A 21360-nucleotide genomic window follows, 5' to 3' on the forward strand; every position below is an offset into this window, starting at 1 on the left:
TCCTGTGTACATGCACCACCAGGAGGTACACGTAACTGAAATGTAAAGCAAATACCCATTGAAAAATGTCAAGGAAAGTTGGGTGTAACCATACCAAAACTTCCTTGCTATTTTATGCTCATCTATGGAGCCCAATACCTGAATACATCTCAGCCGATTGCAATGGCTCTTCTAAAAACTAAACAGCCATACCCATAAACTCTTGCAATTGCACTGATTCAAAAACAAAATGTTATGTAGGAAAACAAAAGAAAAATCTTGGAATTCCTTTCACAGTTTCAAGCAGGTTTCTGTTGCTTTGAATATATTTTTCTGGCATCAGTGCAAGTCTCATTGAAAGTCAAGAAGCATCCGTACATCGCTTGTTTTTAAATCACGCAGCATCTAATGAATGATAGTGAGATGGCTTGAAATTTTAATTTTTGCATTTCAAGAAGGAACATATCACGTGCGATCCAGACTCCCTCAGCTCTGATTGCTTCTGCCAACCTTTACATTTTGATATGAGGTCAGCAGGAAAGTTAAGTGTGATTGGACATTGGTGCAATGGGTGTGTGCCATAGTATAATTCCACGATTATTTCCAACGCTGGAAATTCCTCACTCCCAATCATTATCTAATCAGCCTGCATAAAAAGTATTCACATCAGGAGACCTTATGATCAGGTTCAACTCCGACAGGTCCCCAGACTCGGTTACTGAGATCCACTCACACCATGGAGTGTAAAGATTACAACTGCCAAAGGAACTGAATTGTTATAACAGCCACAACCTTCAGGAGAGGAAGAGAGATGCTGGGGGAGGAGGTGGAGACGGAGTTTTCCAAGCTATAATTTTTTTCAGCCAAATAAAATCTTGAAGCTTTAAATGCTCATGTTGTAAATAAAGACACCTACACTTAATCGCTATTAAAACTGTGAAAATCAATGCAATTTTTTTTAAGTTCTCAAAAGAGCTCACACACATGAATATCTTGTATATGTTTTGACTGACCTGTGCCTGTAGGAGTGTACAGATACATTTCAGCGTTGAGGCTGGTGCTGGGAATTGTGTGGGTCAAGGATTTAGCAACTGGTGTTTTACTTCTTCTGGGGATTCGAGAGATCATGTGTCAGTGATGTCCTTATGTTCTTGGCAATTTGGTTGAAGTGGGCCACCTTTCACTGTCAATAGGTGCAAAGCTAGTGCAGCTGATGTTGAGTGAGCTTCCCAGAACAGAGCCCAGATAGTTTGACATTTCTTCAGTCCCAGGTGGAGACCAAAACAGGTCTTGTTCTGAGCGGAATATGTTCCACATGTGCTTCAGCTTATGGAAATGGGCAGGGAATGCAAAACTGGCCTGAACACTGCAGCAAAGTGCTCAGTGAATGAGGGCTGGTTCTCAAGGACGGTATCACCAGTCATTATCCTTGTGATCTCCTAGCAAAGTGTAGAAGCAAGCAGTGTGCAACAATGTCCATATGGAGGTGCTTCTCTGGCTGTAGAGTTTACGTGGTATTACGTGGGAGAAATTTATGGAATTGAAAGTGGAATATTGTATCTGTAATTAATGATATTGATGTCTAATCTCTGAATTTTCCTCCTTAAACCTCTCTGACAACTTAGCACTCTTTTAAATTGATGCATAAAGCTTACTAGGCTTTTGGTTATCTGCCTTATTATCTCATAGATTGCCTACACCGTGGAAAGAGGCCATTTGGCCCATCGAGTCTACACTGACACTCCAATGAGCATCCCATCCCCTTCACCCTATAACCTTCCATTTCCTATGACTAACCCACCTAGCCTGCACATCCTGAGACGTTACAGAACAATTTACTATGGCCAATCCACCTAACCTGCACCCAGAGGAAACCCACGCACACATTGGGAGAATGTGCAAACTCCAAACAAACGGTTATCCGAGGCTGGAATTCAACCTGGTTCTATGAGGCAGAAATGATAAGCACTGAGCCAGAATGCCACCTTATGTGACTCAGTATCAAATTTACTTTGCAGCACATGGAATGTTTTATTGCACGAAAGGCTCGATGCAGATACAGATTGTTGTTATTGCTGGTTGTGGCACTCATGATTACTGACATTTTACAGTCTCACCCTTTCGTGCACAATGCCCCAGCAGAGGAGCCAAGTAGAAGCCTCACCCAAGAGGCCAAGGCTAGGTGCAGCCAGATCTTCTGTCCACAGATGGGCTTCTATAATCCACAGTGGATGGTAATCAAAACTCCTGACTCTGCATATGGAATCCTTGCCTTCGTTTTTATGATTCACTCATAGTTGTTACCAGCTGTCCAGCATTTATTGCCCTTCTTTAGTTTCCCTTGAGAGGATGGTGGTTAACTACCTTCTTAAAGCACTATAGTCTATGTGTGATTGATAGACCCACAATGTCCTTCAAGGAACGGTGATATATTTCCAAGTCAGGATGGTGAGTGGCGTTCCCATGTACCTGCTGCCCTTGTCATTCTAGACGGAAGTGGTGTGGGTTCAGAAGGTGTTGTCTATAGATCTTTGGTGAATTTCTGCAGTGCTTCTTGTAGATAGTATACATTGCTGCTACTTAGAATGTCAGTGGTGGAGGGAGTGGATGTGATACCACTCAAACAGGCTGTGTTGTCCTGGATGGTGTCAGGCTTTTAGAGTGTTGTTGGGGCTGCACTCATCCAGGCAAGTGGGGAATATTCCATCAGATTCCTGACTTGTGCCTTGTAGATGGAGGACAGTCTTTGAGGAGACAGGAGATGAGTTCCTGCTGCCGAATTCCTAGCCTCTGACCTGCTCTTGTAGACATTACATTTACACAGTGAGCTCTTATTTTTGAAAAGCATAGGAAATCATTCAGACAAAAACAATATCCTGCAGATGCTGGAAATATGAAACCAACACAGTGGATCTAGCAGTATCTGTGGGGAAAGAAAAACAGTCAGCATTTCAATTGTATCACTCATTTTCAGAACTGGTGGGTTCCAAAGAAGAGGCATATCAGATTTCTGTTTCTCTCTTTACTTAAGCTGCTGGATCTGCTGAGCTTCTCTAGCACTTTCTGACTTTATTCATGGGAAATCACTTTTCCTACTAAAGGGTTTATTCTTTGAATGGAATCTGACTCACCATTACTTACATTCTCATTTTAATTTGATTGCCATAATAGGCTGATGGAATCTTAGTTTAATTATTTCAGTGAGTAAGTGAGATGTTGAGTGTTCATCCCCATCAGGAAATCCATAACATGTCCTCTGTACATCAGAAGGAGTATACCCAAAGGAACATGTGGCTCTCCATTGACATTTTATGGCATTACCCCTAATGTACAAATTAAGGCTCGTTAATTCAAACATTTATAGACCTCGAGCTAGTAACAGTTTCTTCAACCACTTCAAAGGTTAACCATTACAGTGTCTGGAGGACAATAGGACAGCAGCTAACTGATATCTTCATGAACCATCTACTGTCAATTAAAACCAAAAATAGATTCCAAGAAGAAGCATTGTAAAGGTTGCAGTTTATGTGGAACTTGCTAATGACAGACAGGATGGTGAATTGGGCAGAAGCTTGGCAGATAGCATCTAATACTGAAAGTGTCCGGTGATGCTCTGTGGAAAGATAGATCCGGAAAGACAGAATAGATAAGCAGAGGTATTTTGGTGTCCACACATAGAAGTTTTTGAAGATGACAGGGCAAAGTTTATAAGGTGGCTATAAAGAAATAGATCAGTTACTTGGGCTAATAATTACAGAGTTGATATAAAAGCTGAGCGATTACATTATTATATTTTACATTAGTGAAATCATTCGCGGGTCCTCAGGTGAAGTATTGCCAACAATTTTAGGCAGCGCACTTCAAGAAAGAAGTAAAGGCTTTGGAAAAGATACAAAGAAGGCTTACTGGGACATGGACCTGAAACGAGAGCCTTTGCTGATGAAGAGAATCTGAAGGATTTAGGATGATTTGCCTTGGACTAGAGAAAGTTAAGAAGGGCCAAGTGAGTGATTGATGAAAGATTCTGAAGTTGATGGAGGAAATTCTGAAAGTTGATGGTGGAAATTTCTTGTTATGATAAGTGCATCAATATCTAGAAGTCATTGATACAAAACAATTGACAACAGATGTAGAGGGCATGTACAGAGACTGACTTTAACCTAAAACTGTGATAGAAGCCAATTCTATAAATAGTTTTAAAGATGAGTTGAACCGACAAGAGGATAAGGAATGTACAGGGTTACAAGCAAAAAGCAGGGAATATGGGATTAAATGTGACTCCTCTTTTCAAGTATATAATAAAACAAAGAACTGCGGATGCTGGAGATCTGAAACGAAAACAGGAGAAATTGCTGGAGAAACTCTGCAGGTCTGGGAACATCTTTGGGAAGAAAGCAGAACTGATGAAGAGTCAGTGGACTCAAAACATACTCTGCTTTCTCCACACAGATACTGCCAGACCTGCTGCGTTTCTCCAGCAATTTCTAGTCTTCTCGAGGCTCAGTGAAAGCATGAAGGGCCTGAGTAGCTTGTTTGCAATACTACAAGATACTTTGATATGATGAAATGGGGTGAAAAAATCCACAACCACTGGAGCCTGACAGGTACATTTGCACCAAACATCAAGAAAGAAGTGTGTTCTTTTGAAACAGTAGTAACATCCCCCAATTTTGCTCTCACGTCCAGTTGCAAATTTATAATCATTTCTGCAGATGGCCCATGCTCTCCATGATCTCTGCTATTTCTAATGAGTAACTGGACCTTGCTTAATGAATAGCCTTTATTTGCAGTTCTTTTAGTCAGTGGGATGCTGCTGAATAAATATTAATTTGGTAATTTAAAATGATTTCCTAGTGTGATTTCACATCTGCAAAACTAGAACTCAGGAGGAAATGACTATGCATTACACAACACAAACACTAAAGCCATTTCCTTTCCAACATTGAAGACGGAAAGCCGCTTATTTAAACAAATAAATGTTGCCATCTTTTTCTCCCACTCCGTCTCTTACACACACAGTTGGCTGTTTGACTTATTGGGGTCAGGTTATATAAGAGAGATGATAGGGAGTGCAGTAAAAGGAGCAGGGAGAGACTGGGAGAAAAACAGGAAGGCAACAAGGCAGAGATGAATGGGCAAAGGATTCAGAGTGAGATAAACAGACAGAGGCAGGTTTGAGCTGTATGTGTATTATTGTCAAATGAATTCTGAATTGGTCAGCTGCAGGTACAAATTGGAAGCTGAGCGGTATAATAGAAAACTGTCAGAGATATGGGTTAGACTAGGTCAGATTTGGGTCACAAACATCGCTTGGTTACAAAACAGTCAGAACAGAATCAGCAGGAAACAAAATATTGGTATTATTCAAAGAACTATTTTAATGCTGCAACACAATGATGACACAGAGAACATTGCAAATGTTAAGTGTGTTTGCTCAGATTCAAACTGTATGAAAGGGACTGCATTGCCACAACCACCTGATGGAGGAGCTGCGCTCCGAAAGCTAGTGCTTCCAAATAAACCTGTTAGACTATAACCTGGTGTTCTGTGATTTTAACTTTGTATTGTTAATAGGACTTGATTACAGAGTAACTACAAGTTGAAATGGGATGAGGAGGTATGTAGACAAATACATGAAACAGTAGGTCTAAAGTTAAAAGCTTTAAATATACAGTAACAGACCAGGGTAAACATAGTGAGTATTGTCTTTAAAATGTGCCCAGCACTGCTTTCTAGATCAGTGAATTTTTTGGTTTAATCATAGAATCCTCACAATATAGATTAAGACCATTCAGCCCATTGAGTCTGCACCAATTGTCCAAACAGCATCCCACCCTATTTCTGTAATTATGCATTTACTATGGCCAATCCACCTCACCTGCATACCTCTGGATTACTAGAGGAAATGGGAGCACCCATTGAAACCCACGCAGACACAGGGAGAATGGGCAAACTCCACATAAGCAGTCACCTGAGGCGGGAATTGAACCCAGGTCCCTGGCACTGTAAAGCAGCAGTACTAACCAATGTACCAGCACACCACTTTCAGACATGTTATGATACACCCCGGAACAAGAGAAACTTGAAACTTGACCTTCTGGCTCAGGAGGTAGGGTCACTACCACTGCACCACAACAGCCTCACATGGATGCAACTTTCAAAAATCAGAAACAGATGGAAATACTCCACAGGTAAGGCAGCACCTAGAAAACCAGCTCAACATGCAATTACCGAGGATTGCAATGCCAGCACTTCCAGAGGTTAGACATGGCCCAAATCAACTTCAGCCTCTCAGCCTGCCTCAATCCCTTGCAATTTGCCAACTGGCATAGATGCAGAAGCCATCCATGGCAGAAGCTATCTCCATAGTCCAACACACATCCCTGGAACATCTGGACACTAAGGTTACCTACACCTGGCTTCTACTTATCAACTACAGCTCTACCTTCAACACTACCATCCCAACCAAACTGATATCCAAAGTCTGAGTCCTAGGTCTCGGCTCCACCCTCTGCAACTGGATTCTCAACTTCCTGACTCACAGGATGCAATCAGTGAGAATAGGTAACAGCATCTCCTGCATGACAATGCTCTATACTGGTGCCCCACAAAGATGTGTACTCAGCCCCTTGCTCTATTCCCTGTAAACTAATAACTGTGTGGCCAAACTTCATCCAAATTCCATCTACACGTTCACTGACGACACCACCAATGTAGGCTTCATATCAAGCAATGATGAGATGGAATACAGGAAACAGTTGAAGTGCTTGGTAAGGTAATGTAAAGATAAGACTCGCTCCCTCAATGTCAGCAAAACTGAAGAGCTGATCATTGACTTCAGGAAGCAGGGAGGAGGGTACACTCCTATCTATATCATTGGAGCTGAGGTGGAGATGGTTGAGAACATCAAGTTCCTGGAGTGACAATCACCACCAATCCATCTTCGATCACCTAAGGCAGCATAACAATGTCTCTTCTTCTTCAGGAGGCTAAGGAAATTTGGTATTCCCATAAGGACCCTCACCAACTTTTACACATGCACCATAGAAAGCATTCTATCTGGACACAACATTGTTTGGTACAGCAACTGCTCTGCCCAGGACTGTAAGAAACTGCAGAGAATTGTGAACACAGCCCAGGCTACCACTCAAGCTAACCCTCCATCCACTGACTCCATCTGCACTTCTTACTGCTGTGGAAAAGGCATCCAACATCAAAGATCCCTCTCACCCTGGTTACAGTTTCTTCCAACCTTTTCCATCAGGTAGAAGATACAGAAGCTTGAACACATGTACCAATAGGTTCAGGAACACCTTCTTTCTGCTGTTTTGGACTTCTGAATGGGACTCTCATATTTGAGGTCTAACCATCTTGTCTATTGTGCACCTTATCTGCAGCCTTAACTTTGTATTCCTCGTTCTGTTCAATCACCCTGTGATCCTTTCGTAGGGTATGCTCTGCCTGTGCTCCAGGCAAAACATAACTTTTCACTGTATCTGGGTAAACCTGACAATAATAAATCAAATCAAAACTTTTAACTTCAAAATATAGGTACATTGGCAAACCCAGCAGAGAAACCTGGCAGAAACTTCTAACCTGTTGACTGTAGTTTCCATATTAATGGTATGAAAATGCTATTGTGTTAATATATTAATCAATGATCAAGATAAATAACTGTAATTGTAAAAGAATTGAAACAGCGCCTTTGTGGAATTAAGACATTTTCTAACGTGGATGTCTGGCGCAAATAATAAAATGGCTTTTATACATTCAACTCTCTGACTTCTTAGACAAAACTTGAATTCTCTTGACAAACCTTTGATGCATTTAGTTAGAAATAAACTTTAACAGCAATAAAGGTTAGCCCGACATTCAAAGTGCTGAATTCATGCAACTGGATTATGTTGGATTACTCAACTGATAACCACATCTCACAATACTCTACCCAGATCAGTCCTGAAAGCTCCCAACTGCTCCAACATTCACCCATTAGGGAAACTGAGTCCCCGATATTCGCTGGTCTTTGAATAAGAACATACTTCTCAATTTTCCTCCTCAAGCACAAAGTTCAAATTCTAAGATGGTGCTTCCATTATTTCCTCCCACATTCCAAAGTTATGCAGGTTAGGTGGGTTGGCCATGCTAAATTGCCCCATAAGGATGTGCAGGCTTAGTGGGTTAGACATAGAAATACAAGGTTGTGCAGTGGGGAATAGGTCTAGGTAGGATGTTCTTTGGAGGGTCAGTGTGAACACGATGGGTCAAATGGCCTGCTTCCGCACTGTAGGGATTCTATAATACTCCCAGGACACATTTAAGAGGTGAATATTGTCTGTTGGGACTGATAGAAGTATGTATGAGTGTGCATACAAATTGCAAAAACTCATGAACTGTCAATCTCATTGGAATTGGCAAAAATAACCAGAAAAGCTGTCAAAAGGAACAGTAAAAAAATGTTCTGGTGTTTTCAAACATCTGCCCTTCAAAATAAATGTCGGGAGTATTCCAGAAATCTGAAGAATCAATACCGTATGATTGGTTTCACAACCTTCTGTTATCACATTAGGATGTCTGCCATTTCAGTTTTATGGACAACTCAGAATGGTTAGAGACTCTATGAAGTGCAACTATGAATTTCAAAGGTTGCAATGTTACAGATTATGCACCTGAATGGAATGTTTGTAGCTATGAAAGATTATATTGTTGAAGGAAATAAAATTGTGAATATTTTATTTAATGGAAGTTTTCTTTTAAAGTGAACTCTAGTGAACTTTATTTCCTTTCTGTATAGATTCTGAGGTCTGTCCATGGTGAATAGTAGGTGAGTTGGCAGGAAGGTGCAGAGACAAACAGTGGTGATATTCATGGGCTGACATGAGTTGGCATAAGACTATAAAGAGTCATTATGTGGTGGGCAGGGGTCATGCAGGATATAATAGGATTATGGGTGGTGGGCAGAGGAACATAGGTGATATAAAAGGCCATTAGGGTGGGAAGGGGGACATACACTGGCATGGAGTTCATGAATCATTATGGATACAGAGCCACAGATTGGCAAGGACAAAATGAGGCACCATGGGGGCGTGGAAGCGCATACATGGCGAGACTTGGTATGAATCGGCTGTGGTTATGCGGACAGCTGTGGGGACTGTGAGGAATAGGGCTGGAGAGTTCTTTTGTTTCATTGCTTGACAAAAAAAATCAACACACTGTTGAAGCATCAAGGGAGACACCATCCAGCCAACCCACCTCCACACCCAGCGACTTGTTCAGGGGTTGTCTGATCTGACTCCCAGGAGCTTCGCCATCCGAGAATGAAAATCCCAACCTCTGGACCACTTTCCATTGGCGCATGTTTGTAGAGCTGGGAACTGCCCAATTCGGTGCTTCCATCACTCATTGAGCATCAACACATTACACGCAGTTGACCATTCTATCCTGAATAAATCCTCAGGAATATCCTCATCACTGTTAAGTTCCTATCTATGAAGGTTGCTGATCGTGTAACAGAATCTGTGGTTTTAAGATGTGTACTCATTATTAGGCCAGACTCCACTTGAAAATGAAACTGAATCTTCAGATTTAAGTTGGTTGATAGCCCTTTGATACATCTTTTTCTCTCTTTTTGTTCTTATGCAGTACAATGAAATCTCACATGACAGTGGAATGTATGGAGTAAGGATACAGACTATTATGTGATGGTGATCCTCACAGTACATGCAATCAGCCCATTATCTCCACCATGGCCACCATTACACAGTCACTGATACTCACACAAAAAACCATGCTGACACCATTCAGTCAATATGTAAACCTGAGAGGCTTCTGCACAGGTTATAGCATTGGTGTGTTGCTCAGGCTCAGTTAAGACACTAGGTCAAACTCAAAGTGGAATCTTGGATGATACAGTTATCAGCAGCAACCTGTGGGTCAGTGCAGCTTTACTGCAGTTAGTGACCCAGGAGGTTTGTCAAACTTTAGACAGGCACTCACTGAGTGTCTTGGTTTTAAAAGAGGAAGGATAGTGATACATCCATTGGGTCAGTGTGCACATAATTCCAAGATAATTCAATGAAGTGTAAACACTTATCATAATTAATGGACTGTGGGCTGTCCACATATAGGAGAAGCTATTTGGGGAAACAGTTTCTGTAAGCCTTCCTGCTCTGCGTTCTTTTAGTTCCCCTGTTCATTATAACTTCCATTAGATCACTCAACTGAGGAATCTGTTAATAATTCTTTGTGAAGCAGTTTAATTTATTGAGTATTGTGTAGATTTACATATTGCTACAGTATTTTGTTCCTACTTTACAAATGAGCTCGATACCATTAACAGAGCATCCATTGCCTCGGGTTTTTTTTTCTATGTTGGTCTTTGTTTCAAAAATTAGTTAGAGGATTTATTTATCAAAACTCTTGCCTGTTAAGTTCATGTTTCGATTTGGGAAATAGTGGAGATAGCAATAGGGCTAGGGTTACAATATCGTTATTGATCAGAGTGACTTGAAGCTAAAGAAGAAGGGCAAAGCTCAAACCAAACTTATCCAAGAACACGGTAGCTTCCAACCATTGACTAATCTATTGACAGACAATGTTTTAACTTATACATGTAGAATGGTAAAGTTCCTAAAGGTTATCAATAACTATTGATCTGAACTAGGGAGATGTCAGAGATCACAAGAAATAGCGAAAAGCAGATGGGACTAAAATTCCACCATAAATGGGCACAAAAAAAGGTAGAATATACATCCATATATAGTAAGACAGGACAAATTTCACCACAGAGTTTCTGAAATTTCAAAGGAGCTAGAATATCTCATGATGCTGCAATAAATTTAATCTAAACATTTAATCCAAAATATAAAACCTCTGAAAGTATTCTTGAAGAATTATCGAAAAGTCCCTGCCTGTGAGCTTGCAGCAGATCCTTGCAGGAAATCACAGGAGTCTCAGAGATACAGAAAGGAAGCCAATAATGTTTCACTGTTAATTCCTGCACAGGCTGCAGTCTCTCTCTGTGGCAAGCTGCTCAACAATTTCATCAACTCTCAGTGATTGCAGGATTGTCAGGCTGATTGAGAAGCAGCTCCATACATTAACTACACGAAAAGGATAACGACACGGCTTCCTGTGAATATTGGATTTTTTGTTCCGAAGGGAAGCTGACTAGATAACTCGAGAAATGAAAGATACAATGCAAGTCTCACCACTGGACCACAAACAGCATTAGGACTTGAGCAAGGTGTATTGATCATTCAGTTCATCATGCTCTGTATCTTTTTTTTTAAGTTTCTAGATTTCTGTACACGAGTTACGTGGCTGTGGCACTAACAACGGTCAGCAAAACCCAGATGCAATTATTGACACAGGATGACGAATGATGAATGCTGGGAAATTAATGATGGTGAGCTCAAAATCAGCAGATGCAGCTTTTCCTTCTCATTTTAGTTTATTTTAACATTTACAACAGCTTGAATCCTTTGGCCCACAAGATATAAATGAAGAGAAACATGACAAGTATCCATTGTTGCTGATGCTGAACTGAATCATTCAAATTCAGCTTTTAATAGAAAGAAGGGGCTTAATTGTCGTTGACTCATACAGCCATACAAGATGGAAATAGACGCTTTGGTCCAACAGTCCATACCGACCATGTTCCCAAACTAAACTGGACCCACCTAGCTACGCTTGACCCATATCCCTCCAAACCTCTCTGATTCATGAGCTTATCCAAATATCCACTAAACGTTGTGTGTCATACAGTTATAGATATGTACAGCACGGAAACACACCCTTTGGTCCAACTCATTCATGCCGACCAGATATCCCAACCCAATCTAGTCCCACCTGCCAGCACCCAACGCATATCTCTCCGAACCCTTCCTATTCATATACCCATCCAGATGCCTCTTAAATGTTGCAATTGCATCAGCCTCCACCACATCCTCTGGCAGCTCATTCCATACACGTACCACCCTCTGTGTGAAATAGTTGCCCCTTAGGTCTTTTTTTATATCTCTCCCCTCTCACCCTAAACCTATGCCCTCTAGTTCTGGACTCCTCCACCCCAGGGAAAAGACTTTGACTTTGTAAGTATACCCACATCCATCAATTTCTCTGGCAGTTCATTCCATGCACGAACCATACTGAGCAAAAGAAGTTGCCCTTGTGTACTTTTTAAATCTTAAAAATATGACCTCTAGTTTTGAATTGTCCCACCCTAGGGAAAAGATCTTCTCTTTCACCTTATTCATGCCCCTCATGGTTTTATAAACCCCACTAAGGTCACCCCTCAACCTCCTACGCTCCAGTGAAAAAACTTCTAATTGTATGTTTGCCCTTTCATGGGATGCTGATGGCAAGGCCAATATTGATTTCCCTTCCTCGGTTGCCCTTAAGAAAGTGGTGATGATGCACCTTCTTGAGCTGTTGTAGACTGTACGTGCATCTTCAGTGTCATTCGTAGAAAGTTTCAGGCTTTGTGAGGATAAAGAATTGGTAACATTTTTCAAAGTCGGGCAGGCCTGAGAGTTGACGGGGAACTTGTGGGTGATAGTGTTCACATGAACCTGCCGTCATTCTGGGTAGTAGTGATTGTTTGTTTGGAATCTTTTTTTAAACTCTTTTAGCTAACTCTACTTCCCCTCAATCACCCTCTGCTAGCAACCCCACCCCTCTCCCTTTCACCACCCGCACCCACTCCATTCCCCTTACCACCCCTCCCCCTCAAAAACAAAAATGGTAAACTTAATACCTTGCAGCGCTTTGATACGGGCAAATGAGAGTACTACCGGCGTAGATAGAGAGGGTTTCATGGGGAAACATTTTGCTCTACATTCTCACCACACTAAAAGCAGATGATTCAGTTCAACAAGTAAAACTACCTCTGTTCGATGTACCAGCATCCATTTTTCATCTTCCTCTTGTTTATAGAATTCCAAATAGGGATCGGATTTCCCAAAAAGATCCTGTAAGAAAATTAATGCCTATTTAAATAGGGCAATATTCAAATTATTCTTGGAAGGATGCCACTTTTGGATTCATGGATAGCTCAATGTTAAAGACAGACATCTTTCCTAGAGATGAGTTACTGCAGATTAAAAGGCCCTGGTAATACAGGAAGGATTCCTAACTCATATACACACAGCACTGACAGAGCAGCAGCTAACACTCACTAACGTTCTTGGATCCTGGTGCTACGGCTGTGAGCAACTTAAGAAATGGTTTGGCCTTGAAAGAAAATCAGAATGCTCCATATTTAACCCGAGTAAATGGCATCCTTTTGCCGTCGCTACTGTTAGCCAGTCACTTCCACCCTGTTGAAGGCTGGGACATATTCATGCAAACTATAAGGCTGCACTCCTGATGTGGAGCTCTCTGAAGCGAGAGGTGGATGTGGTGCAGATGCTAAGGGCACAAACACATCTTTGATTGCTGCCTCAGCCATGCCAGTATGCCTCATTGCTCAGTGATCTGCACAGGCTCAAAAACATTGTGCACCCCATTGCTCCCAGCTGCAGCCCGAACCTCCCAAGTAGTCCGACAGATTGAAATTAGTATCCGCATGAAAATGAGCAATTTCAACACGGGTTGCATATATAAAGCGAAGGGCACACTCTGTAAATAAAACCACACAAATCATTTATGCTTGGGGCTGGGGAGGGAGTTATGGAGAAGGTGGGATATCATTGCCTGGTGTCACCCCCTCCAACCTAATAAGGAAGTGATAACATGAGAGCAGTTTATACAGCTAACAATTCTGACAGATAGTGGAGTCCGAAAAAAAAACTGGACAGTTTTTATAAGCTGGCTCCAGTTTAAGTGGGTAAAAATAATGACTGCAGATGCTGGAAAGCAGAGTCTAGATTAGAGTGGTGCTGGAAAAGCACAGCAGTTCAGGCAGCATCCGAGGAGCAGTAAAATCGACGTTTTGGGCAAAAGCCCTTCATCAGGATGCTGCCTGAACTGCTGTGCTTTTCCAGCACCACTCTAATCTAGACTCCAGTTTAAGTGGGTATGGTAACTGTTTTGTTCTCGGAGGGTGGGAATTCATTTTTGAGCAATATGAGGCCCTTTAGAGAGCAAAGATAATCCACCTACCGAAACAAATATAACTATGGCAGGGCAAGTGGCAATACACTTGGAAGGGCCCTGCTAAAGGACATTGAGGTGTTCACTATCCTGTGGCTTAGGGGCAAGATTCATCACTGGAACATACCCCATCTGAATAATCAGATTGCTCTCCTCAAATATAATCTACCAAGTGCCTCATTCCCGTGAGGTCTGATTTTCAGCCACATCTTCAGCTAAGTGCTTGCATGGGCGGATGAACAACAATAATTATTGTAATCCAAATGCCTGCAATTGTACAGTCCTAATAAGGACCTCACAAAGACACAACTGAAGGAAGAAGGAAAATAATGTAAGTTAGTAATGTTTCAACTGTCAGGACTCCCGATGCCCACCCCTCCACTCTGCCAGCCCCTCTGAACCCTGTAGGAAGTCGGACCGAAGAGGGTGAATCTGCATTTGGTTAGGGCCAGCTCAGTATATGCTAAAATCATTACCACTTGATCATTTTCTAAGATTAATAGGGGAATCAAGGGTGAGAGGGAAAGGACAGGAAAGTGGATGTGAGGAATGTCAGATCAGTCATGATCCTACTGTGTACAAACACACCCAGAATCTGGGTGTTAAAGCAAGTTCACATAATACGTGGTGCTTGCAGACGTCCTTCCATTTACTGTCTGGGTCTCTACATAATGCTGTTGCTCTTTAAAGGGTCTCTATTTGCTCAAAAATGAATTCCCACCCACAAAGAACAAAACAGATACCCCACCCACTGCACGTGAGGTGGCAGCTATTTCTGTTCAGTTGCACACTTGTTATTTAGAGACTGACAGAAGGAAACAGCGGTCACTCCTCTCTCTCTCTCTCTCTCTCGGGCCCAGCCTCTTAACTTTCGTGAACCCGCAAATATACATATCCCTTCTTGGTAGCTCTCCCCGCCAGCCCCATTGGTGCTGAACTTCCCAGATTCCCACCTATCCCATCCATCAAATTCTTTTACTCAACCCCCCAGCCCAGACATATTGAGTCAACCTGTTGGATCCAGGAGTGCACTGACCTTGCTGTGGGAGCCAGGGTGTCACTGACTGTGAATGATGCCTCCACCACATACACTCCTACCCTACTCCTTTCCTTTTCATGATCTATAAATCTTCCCTCACTTCCAGACTCAGTTGCTTCCATTCCCAATTCTTATCCCGTCTGCACCCCAGCATGCTGCTTCCAACCTCCACAAACAGTCTCCCCAGGGCAAGCAAGCAGCTTAAGATGCAGTCTGGTCTAGTCTGTGAGCTGGGTGTCCTCCTTTATAGGCAAACTGTCCTTGCAGCAGCTTTGCAATGAAAGTTGCTGGTTCACTCCAAATTGCAGCATTGAAATACAGAGCCATCTTGTAAATAGATCAGAGATTGGTCAACAGGGTGATGCCAAAGCCTGTGAGAGGGGGGTTTGTGTGTGGTGACTTCCCACAGAGCATGCCCTGAGATCTTGTATCAGGTGTCCACAAATGACCAGAACAAGACTATCAGAAATAGGAACAGGAGTAGGCTGTTTGGCCCTTCGAGACTGTTCTGCCATTCAGTAGGATCATGGCTGATCCAACATTCCTTAAATCCATTTTCCTGACCTTTCCCTGTAACCCTTGATTCTCCTATTGATCAAGATCTTAGATAATGATCAAGAGATAATCATCTTAGCCTCAAAGATACACAAGAAATCTGGCCCCATAGCTCTCTGTGGCAAGGAATTCCAAAGAACCGCTACCCTCTGGGAGATGAAATTCCTCATTATCTCAGTCTTAACTTGATGCCTCTTTATTCTGAGACTATGCATCTGGTCCTAGACTCTCTCCCATGTCTCTGCATTCACCCTGTCCAGCCCCTTAAGAATTCTCAATGTTTCAATAAGATTACCTCTCATTCTTCTAAACTCCAGTGAGTAGAATCCCAACCTGTTTAGGCTTTGTCTTCAAGATAATCCCTCCATACCAGGGATCATCCGAGTGAACCGTCTCTGAACTGCCTCCAATCAAATAAGATCTTTCATTAAATATGGGGATGAAAACTGGTCATAGTACACCATATGTAGCCTCACCAGCTCCTTGTACAGTAAGACTTCCCTACTCTTATACTCTAACCTCTTTGAAATAAGAGCCAACCTGCCATTACCCTTCCTGATTACCTGCTGCACTTGTGTGCTAGCTTGCTAAGTTTCATGCACAAGAACCTCACAAGTACCTGCAATATTTTGCCTGCTTACTTAACCTATCAATATCTCTCCGTAAACTGTCTGTATCTATCTCACAATCCTACTTTCCAGCTAATTTTGGGTCATCTGCAAATTTGGCTCCAGTACATTTGTTTCCTTCCTCCATGTCTTTGGTATATATTGTGCACAGTTACAGTCCCAGCACTGAACTCTGTGGAACTCCACTGGTCAAGGTTCCCCTTATCCCCAGTCACTATTCCCTGTCCATCTGCCATTGTATTAGCCACGCTAACATGCTGCCTCCAACAATGAGGGCTCCAATCTCATAATTTAACCTATGACTCATTCTGCAGTGATTTGCTGAGAAATTATGTAACAGTAATTGATGTTTAAAAGGAACTCATCTGGTGTTTAAAATATAGTTGTCTGTCCATGCAGTAGTTACCACAGGTCTGTAGGAAGCACATAATATCACAGGAGTTATTAAAATCTAAAGAGAGCTAAGTATCACTTTGGGAAGCAAGGAATTCATCGCGCTTGCTAGTAATTAAGATTGAACTGTTGTCTGAGTTTCACTAATGTGCTCTCTTGGAGCATCTTTACTTGATAGTGAGTATAGCAATGGAGTGGTCGCAGTCATTTCTATGTTTCCATAGACCGTATTAGAGACAGAAGCCTACCTTCTTGTCCAGCTTTCTTCCAGCCATGCTGAGGGTGATTACTCTATTATCGGAGATTTCTTGGGCACTTATCTGTAAAGGCAGGTGAAGATGCATCAACATGTCATTTGGTAAATGTTTTCGATCTGTCGTTATGAATATATCTCCTATACACTAGGTAGGTGACTTTAGAATTTGCCGCAACACAAACCCCACTCGTTGAGGAGCCAGCATGATGTCCAGGTATATAATACAGAAGTTTATTCACTAATCTAGTTGGGTGTTAACTGATAAGTTCAGCACACTCAGATCAGCTGCATAGTGATGTATAGAATAAAGCATATTCTGGTTTCTCCAATTTTATTTCTCCGTTGTATCAACTCCCAGTTCCAAATTGTAATTCGCCAGATTAGAAACTCAACACAATTGAGCTGTTCAGAATGGTCAATCAACTTGGTTTGTCACCCTCATCAAGTTGGTCTGCTTTGGTCATTTCACTTTAACAGTTTATTTTGCTGAAATATTGCAAGGGGTACAACACAGAGACAGACGGCCAAACCAAATCAGCCTTATTATTTCTGTATTCACAACACAGTAAACTTCAAACATTCAAAAGACACCCAAAATTAACCTCAATGGCTCCTAACCAGGCTTATCTGTCACCAATCCCACACTTTGCAAATACTCAATTCTTGACACATGTTCGTAATTTAAACAAAAGACTTGGGAATTTATTAACAATACAATAACTTTACTAGAACAAAATGAAACAATAAAGTAATTGAATTGGTCTGTGCTATAAACCCAAACACCTTTGTTTTCAGCCCCATTCACACAAAGCACAGATGAACAAATGCAGTTAAGTGATAAGTGACAGAACATAACAAAACTGGCCAGATTACTTAAGTGGGTTCCACAACACATTGTTCCTCAGGTATAAATGATTGTTTCACGATTGATTTTCAGAAGATTTCGATCGGGGTCACCTTTCCAGTTCACCCAGAAAAAGGCAGTACTGCCTATAATTAGCCTTCTCTTCTGAGCTTCTAACATGTGCTCATGGGAGGTTAGGCAGGCACCTTTCAAATCTTTATGCTGCAGTATCAACAGGCAGATTCGTTCTCACAGAAAACACAGTCCAAAATCCAATTCAAACTCCAACGATGTCCTCATAGACCGTCTCTTCTATGAGGTGCCAGTTAGCATTTAATGTCTGCCATCTGTTTGAACATAAGGTTTTTTCTGGAAATGCTGGAATCAATTCCCAGGTACTGACTTCATTAGTGGCCGACTTCTGCTATCATTTTAAACATAATGCTCTTTTTGGTAATGAGGCTTCTGCAGAACCTTTCGATCAGGAACCAACCTGCAATTAATTTTCAGGCCTGATCTCACAAGTAAACAAAACTCATTTGGAAATCACAGCAGGTCAGGCAGCATCCATGGTGAGACAGCAAGCTAACATTTCAAGTCTGGATGACTCTTCATGAAGCTTATTCTCTCTCCAAGGATTTTTCTTGATGCTCTGTGATTTCCAGCATTTTTTTGTTTTCAGTACAGATTCCAGAATCTACAGCAATTTGCTCCGAAAAAGGCTTGTTAGGTCTGTTTTCCTTTTAACACAAACACAAACTTTTACTACAGTACAAAAGAATTCTTTAGCTCACTGCTCCCAATGCGCAGCTCCAAACCAAACTTGAGAAAATAATAAAATAAAAATAAGGTTAAATCAGTGACTCTAACAAAAGTAAAAATTAAACTTGACTGTACCAATATTGTTCCTTTTCCAGCCGGTTTCCCATTGGTCAGAACAAGCGGCCTTGTTATCTTCTTACTTGAAACGATCTGCATCATGAATCAAAATTTTACTTTTGTAACTTAAGTTACTGAAGATTTAGAATAATTCAAGATTGTACAAAAAAAGAGACCTACCACTCCGAGAGTACATGAAAATTCTCCAAGGAAGTCATGCTCGTAAAGCTGTTTACTGGATTTGTCTTGGTCAAACAAGGCAAATTTCAGTTTCTGCACTTCTTCAAAATGATAGTCTACCACAAACTTCTTGGCAAATACTGGATTTAGATTGTTCATGGCTGTTTCTGTTCGGCCAATCTGTCAGAGGAGACAACAGGAAGACTTTAATTTTAGGCAAATGTCCTAACACAGAGACAATTGTACACTGGGTATTTATTTCCTAATGTATTATACAGTGGTGTGGATGCTGAGTGATGTGCCTTGCTTAAATTCAGTATTGTAGAAGATAGAGATCTGGGATATTATTCAATCCATTGAGCATAAGGTATCACATCTACCTTTTGCATGAATCTGTTTGAGAGTGGAGGGAGTAACTTGGTACTTCAAGGCAATAAACACTGACCAGGAGGCAGGCTCTTCAGCTTTGTCTTTTTAAGGATTTCTGCAGCAGATGGTTTTATGTGGAGTATCTACACATCTTTGCTTTATGTCTCTGGGTTCACTTCTCTACTTTTATTATGTACCGTATGATATGTGCATTTTTTAAACAATATATTCCTCTCTCCTTCTCTTTGGCCTGGCACCAAATATAAAACCCACAGTGTTCTCCCTCCTAGCAACTTGAATGAATATAACAGAATTTTGAGGCACTTGCAATAAATTGTAGGCCATTGTCTCTTTTCTTCATCTGGGCAGTTAGTCCCCCAGGTATCTCAAATTTATCTTTTCTATTATTCATGCTGGAATCCCTTCTGGCTTTGTCCCTCCCCAATCTTTGCAACTTCCTCTAACCCTCCAATTTCCTTCCCTCAAACTCTTATCCCAAATCCTGCGCATTGGCTCCTTGCTCTCTCTGATGTCTACATTTTTATCTACTCAGGTCACATTCTTGTGAATTACCTTTGCACATCCCTCTGGCATTGCACATGCCCTTCTTATTTACCTGCTCCTTGAGTCCCACCTCTTTAACCAAGTTTTTATCTCAACTCTTCTAACAACTTACTGCCTTTGCTGGTTTTGAATTCATGTGTTGTTGGACATCGGAGTGCGTCTGGAAAATTAACAAACAGTGAATTTCACAACTAATCTTGGAGGAACCGGTTTGGGCGAAGTTCATAGCACAGAATCAGATAAGTTAATTGTTGTTTTAAGTCTGTCCAAGAGAAAGGCTGCAGTAGTGAGTAGAGTGGGTTCTTTCTTGATTATATGTTTTTGGAGATAAGTCTCTTGATTAAACTTAAAATATAAGCCATAGCTCTTAATTTAACCTGGGGCAGTATTTTGGAAAGGAATAAGACGGTGTTATTTTCTGGGTCTGTACATTGTGAAGGAGCAAAAATGGCCTTTGCAGTGATAAGTACTTCTTGTCAGAAGTGTGAGTTTAAAGAGAATTTAAGGGTTACTGCGGATTATATCTGCCATAAATGCTGTTGGGTGTGAATCTTATCAGATTGAGTGGATCGGTTGGAGAGACAGATAGAAGCGATGAGGAACTTACAATAGCAACAGTATGTGATGAATGGCAGTTATAGGAAGGGGGGAAAGTCTCAGATACAGTCACATAGATGGGTTAACTCCAGGAAGGGTAAGAGAGGTCGGCACCTAGGGCAGGAGTCTTTTGTGGACTATTTCAAACAGGTATGTTGTTTTGGAAAATGTAAGGGGTGATGGATTCTCAGGGGAACGTAGCACAAACAGCCAAGTTTCTGGTATCGAGACTGGCTCTAATGCAACGAGGGGTACGTCGGCTTCCAAGAGATCAATTGTGTTAGGGGATTCTGTAGTCCGAGGTACAGACAGACGTTTCTGTGGCCATCAGAGATAAAGCAGAATGGTGTGTTGTTTCCCTGGTGCCAGGATCAATGATGTCTCAGAGAGGATGCAGAATGTTCTCATGGGGGAGAGAGGCCAGCAAGAGGTCATTGTCCACATTGGAACCAACGATATAGGAAGGGTAAAGGTCGAGACTCTGAAGGGAGATATTACAGAGTGTTAGGCAGAAATTTAAAAAGGAGGTCCTCAAGGGTCGTAATATCTGGATTACTCCCAGTGCTACGAGCTAGTGAGGGCAGGAATAGGAGGATAGAGCAGATGAATGCATGGCTGAGGAGCTGGTGTATGGGAGAAGGATTCACATTTTTGGATCATTGGAATCTCTTTTGGGGTAGAAGTTACCTGTACAAGAAGGATGGATTGCACCTAAATTGGAAGGAGACTAATGTACTGGCAGGGAAATTTGCTAGAACTGCTTGGAGGATTTAAACTTAGTAAGGTGGGGGGGGGGGACCCAGGGAGATAGTGAGGAAAGAGATCAATCTCAGACTGGTACAGTTGAGAGCAGAAGTGAATCAAACAGTCAGGCAGGCAGGGGCAAGGTAGGACTAATAAATTAAACTGCATTTATTTCAAAGCAAGTGGCCTAACAGGGAAGGCAGATGAACTCAGGGCATGGTTAGGAACATGGGACTGGGAT

At 41.6% G+C, this 21360-nt stretch overlaps 1 protein-coding gene across 3 annotated transcripts in view; it reads right to left on the minus strand.

Moving 5' to 3' along the window:
• The window catches only part of cpne2 (copine II), a 272940-nt gene that overhangs the window by 191137 nt on the left and 60443 nt on the right, over positions 1 to 21360 (minus strand). For all 3 annotated transcript variants that reach the window (XM_043707144.1, XM_043707142.1, XM_043707143.1), the window contains exons 3-6: positions 18846 to 19025; positions 18684 to 18758; positions 16935 to 17006; positions 12864 to 12947 (exon numbers count right to left, since the gene is read on the minus strand). In XM_043707144.1, coding sequence (XP_043563079.1) covers positions 12864 to 12947; positions 16935 to 17006; positions 18684 to 18758; positions 18846 to 19025 — 411 coding nt within the window. The remainder of the gene's footprint in view (positions 1 to 12863; positions 12948 to 16934; positions 17007 to 18683; positions 18759 to 18845; positions 19026 to 21360) is intronic.

Source organism: Chiloscyllium plagiosum, chromosome 17 (genome assembly GCF_004010195.1).
Source record: "Chiloscyllium plagiosum isolate BGI_BamShark_2017 chromosome 17, ASM401019v2, whole genome shotgun sequence".
NCBI lineage: Eukaryota > Metazoa > Chordata > Chondrichthyes > Orectolobiformes > Hemiscylliidae > Chiloscyllium > Chiloscyllium plagiosum.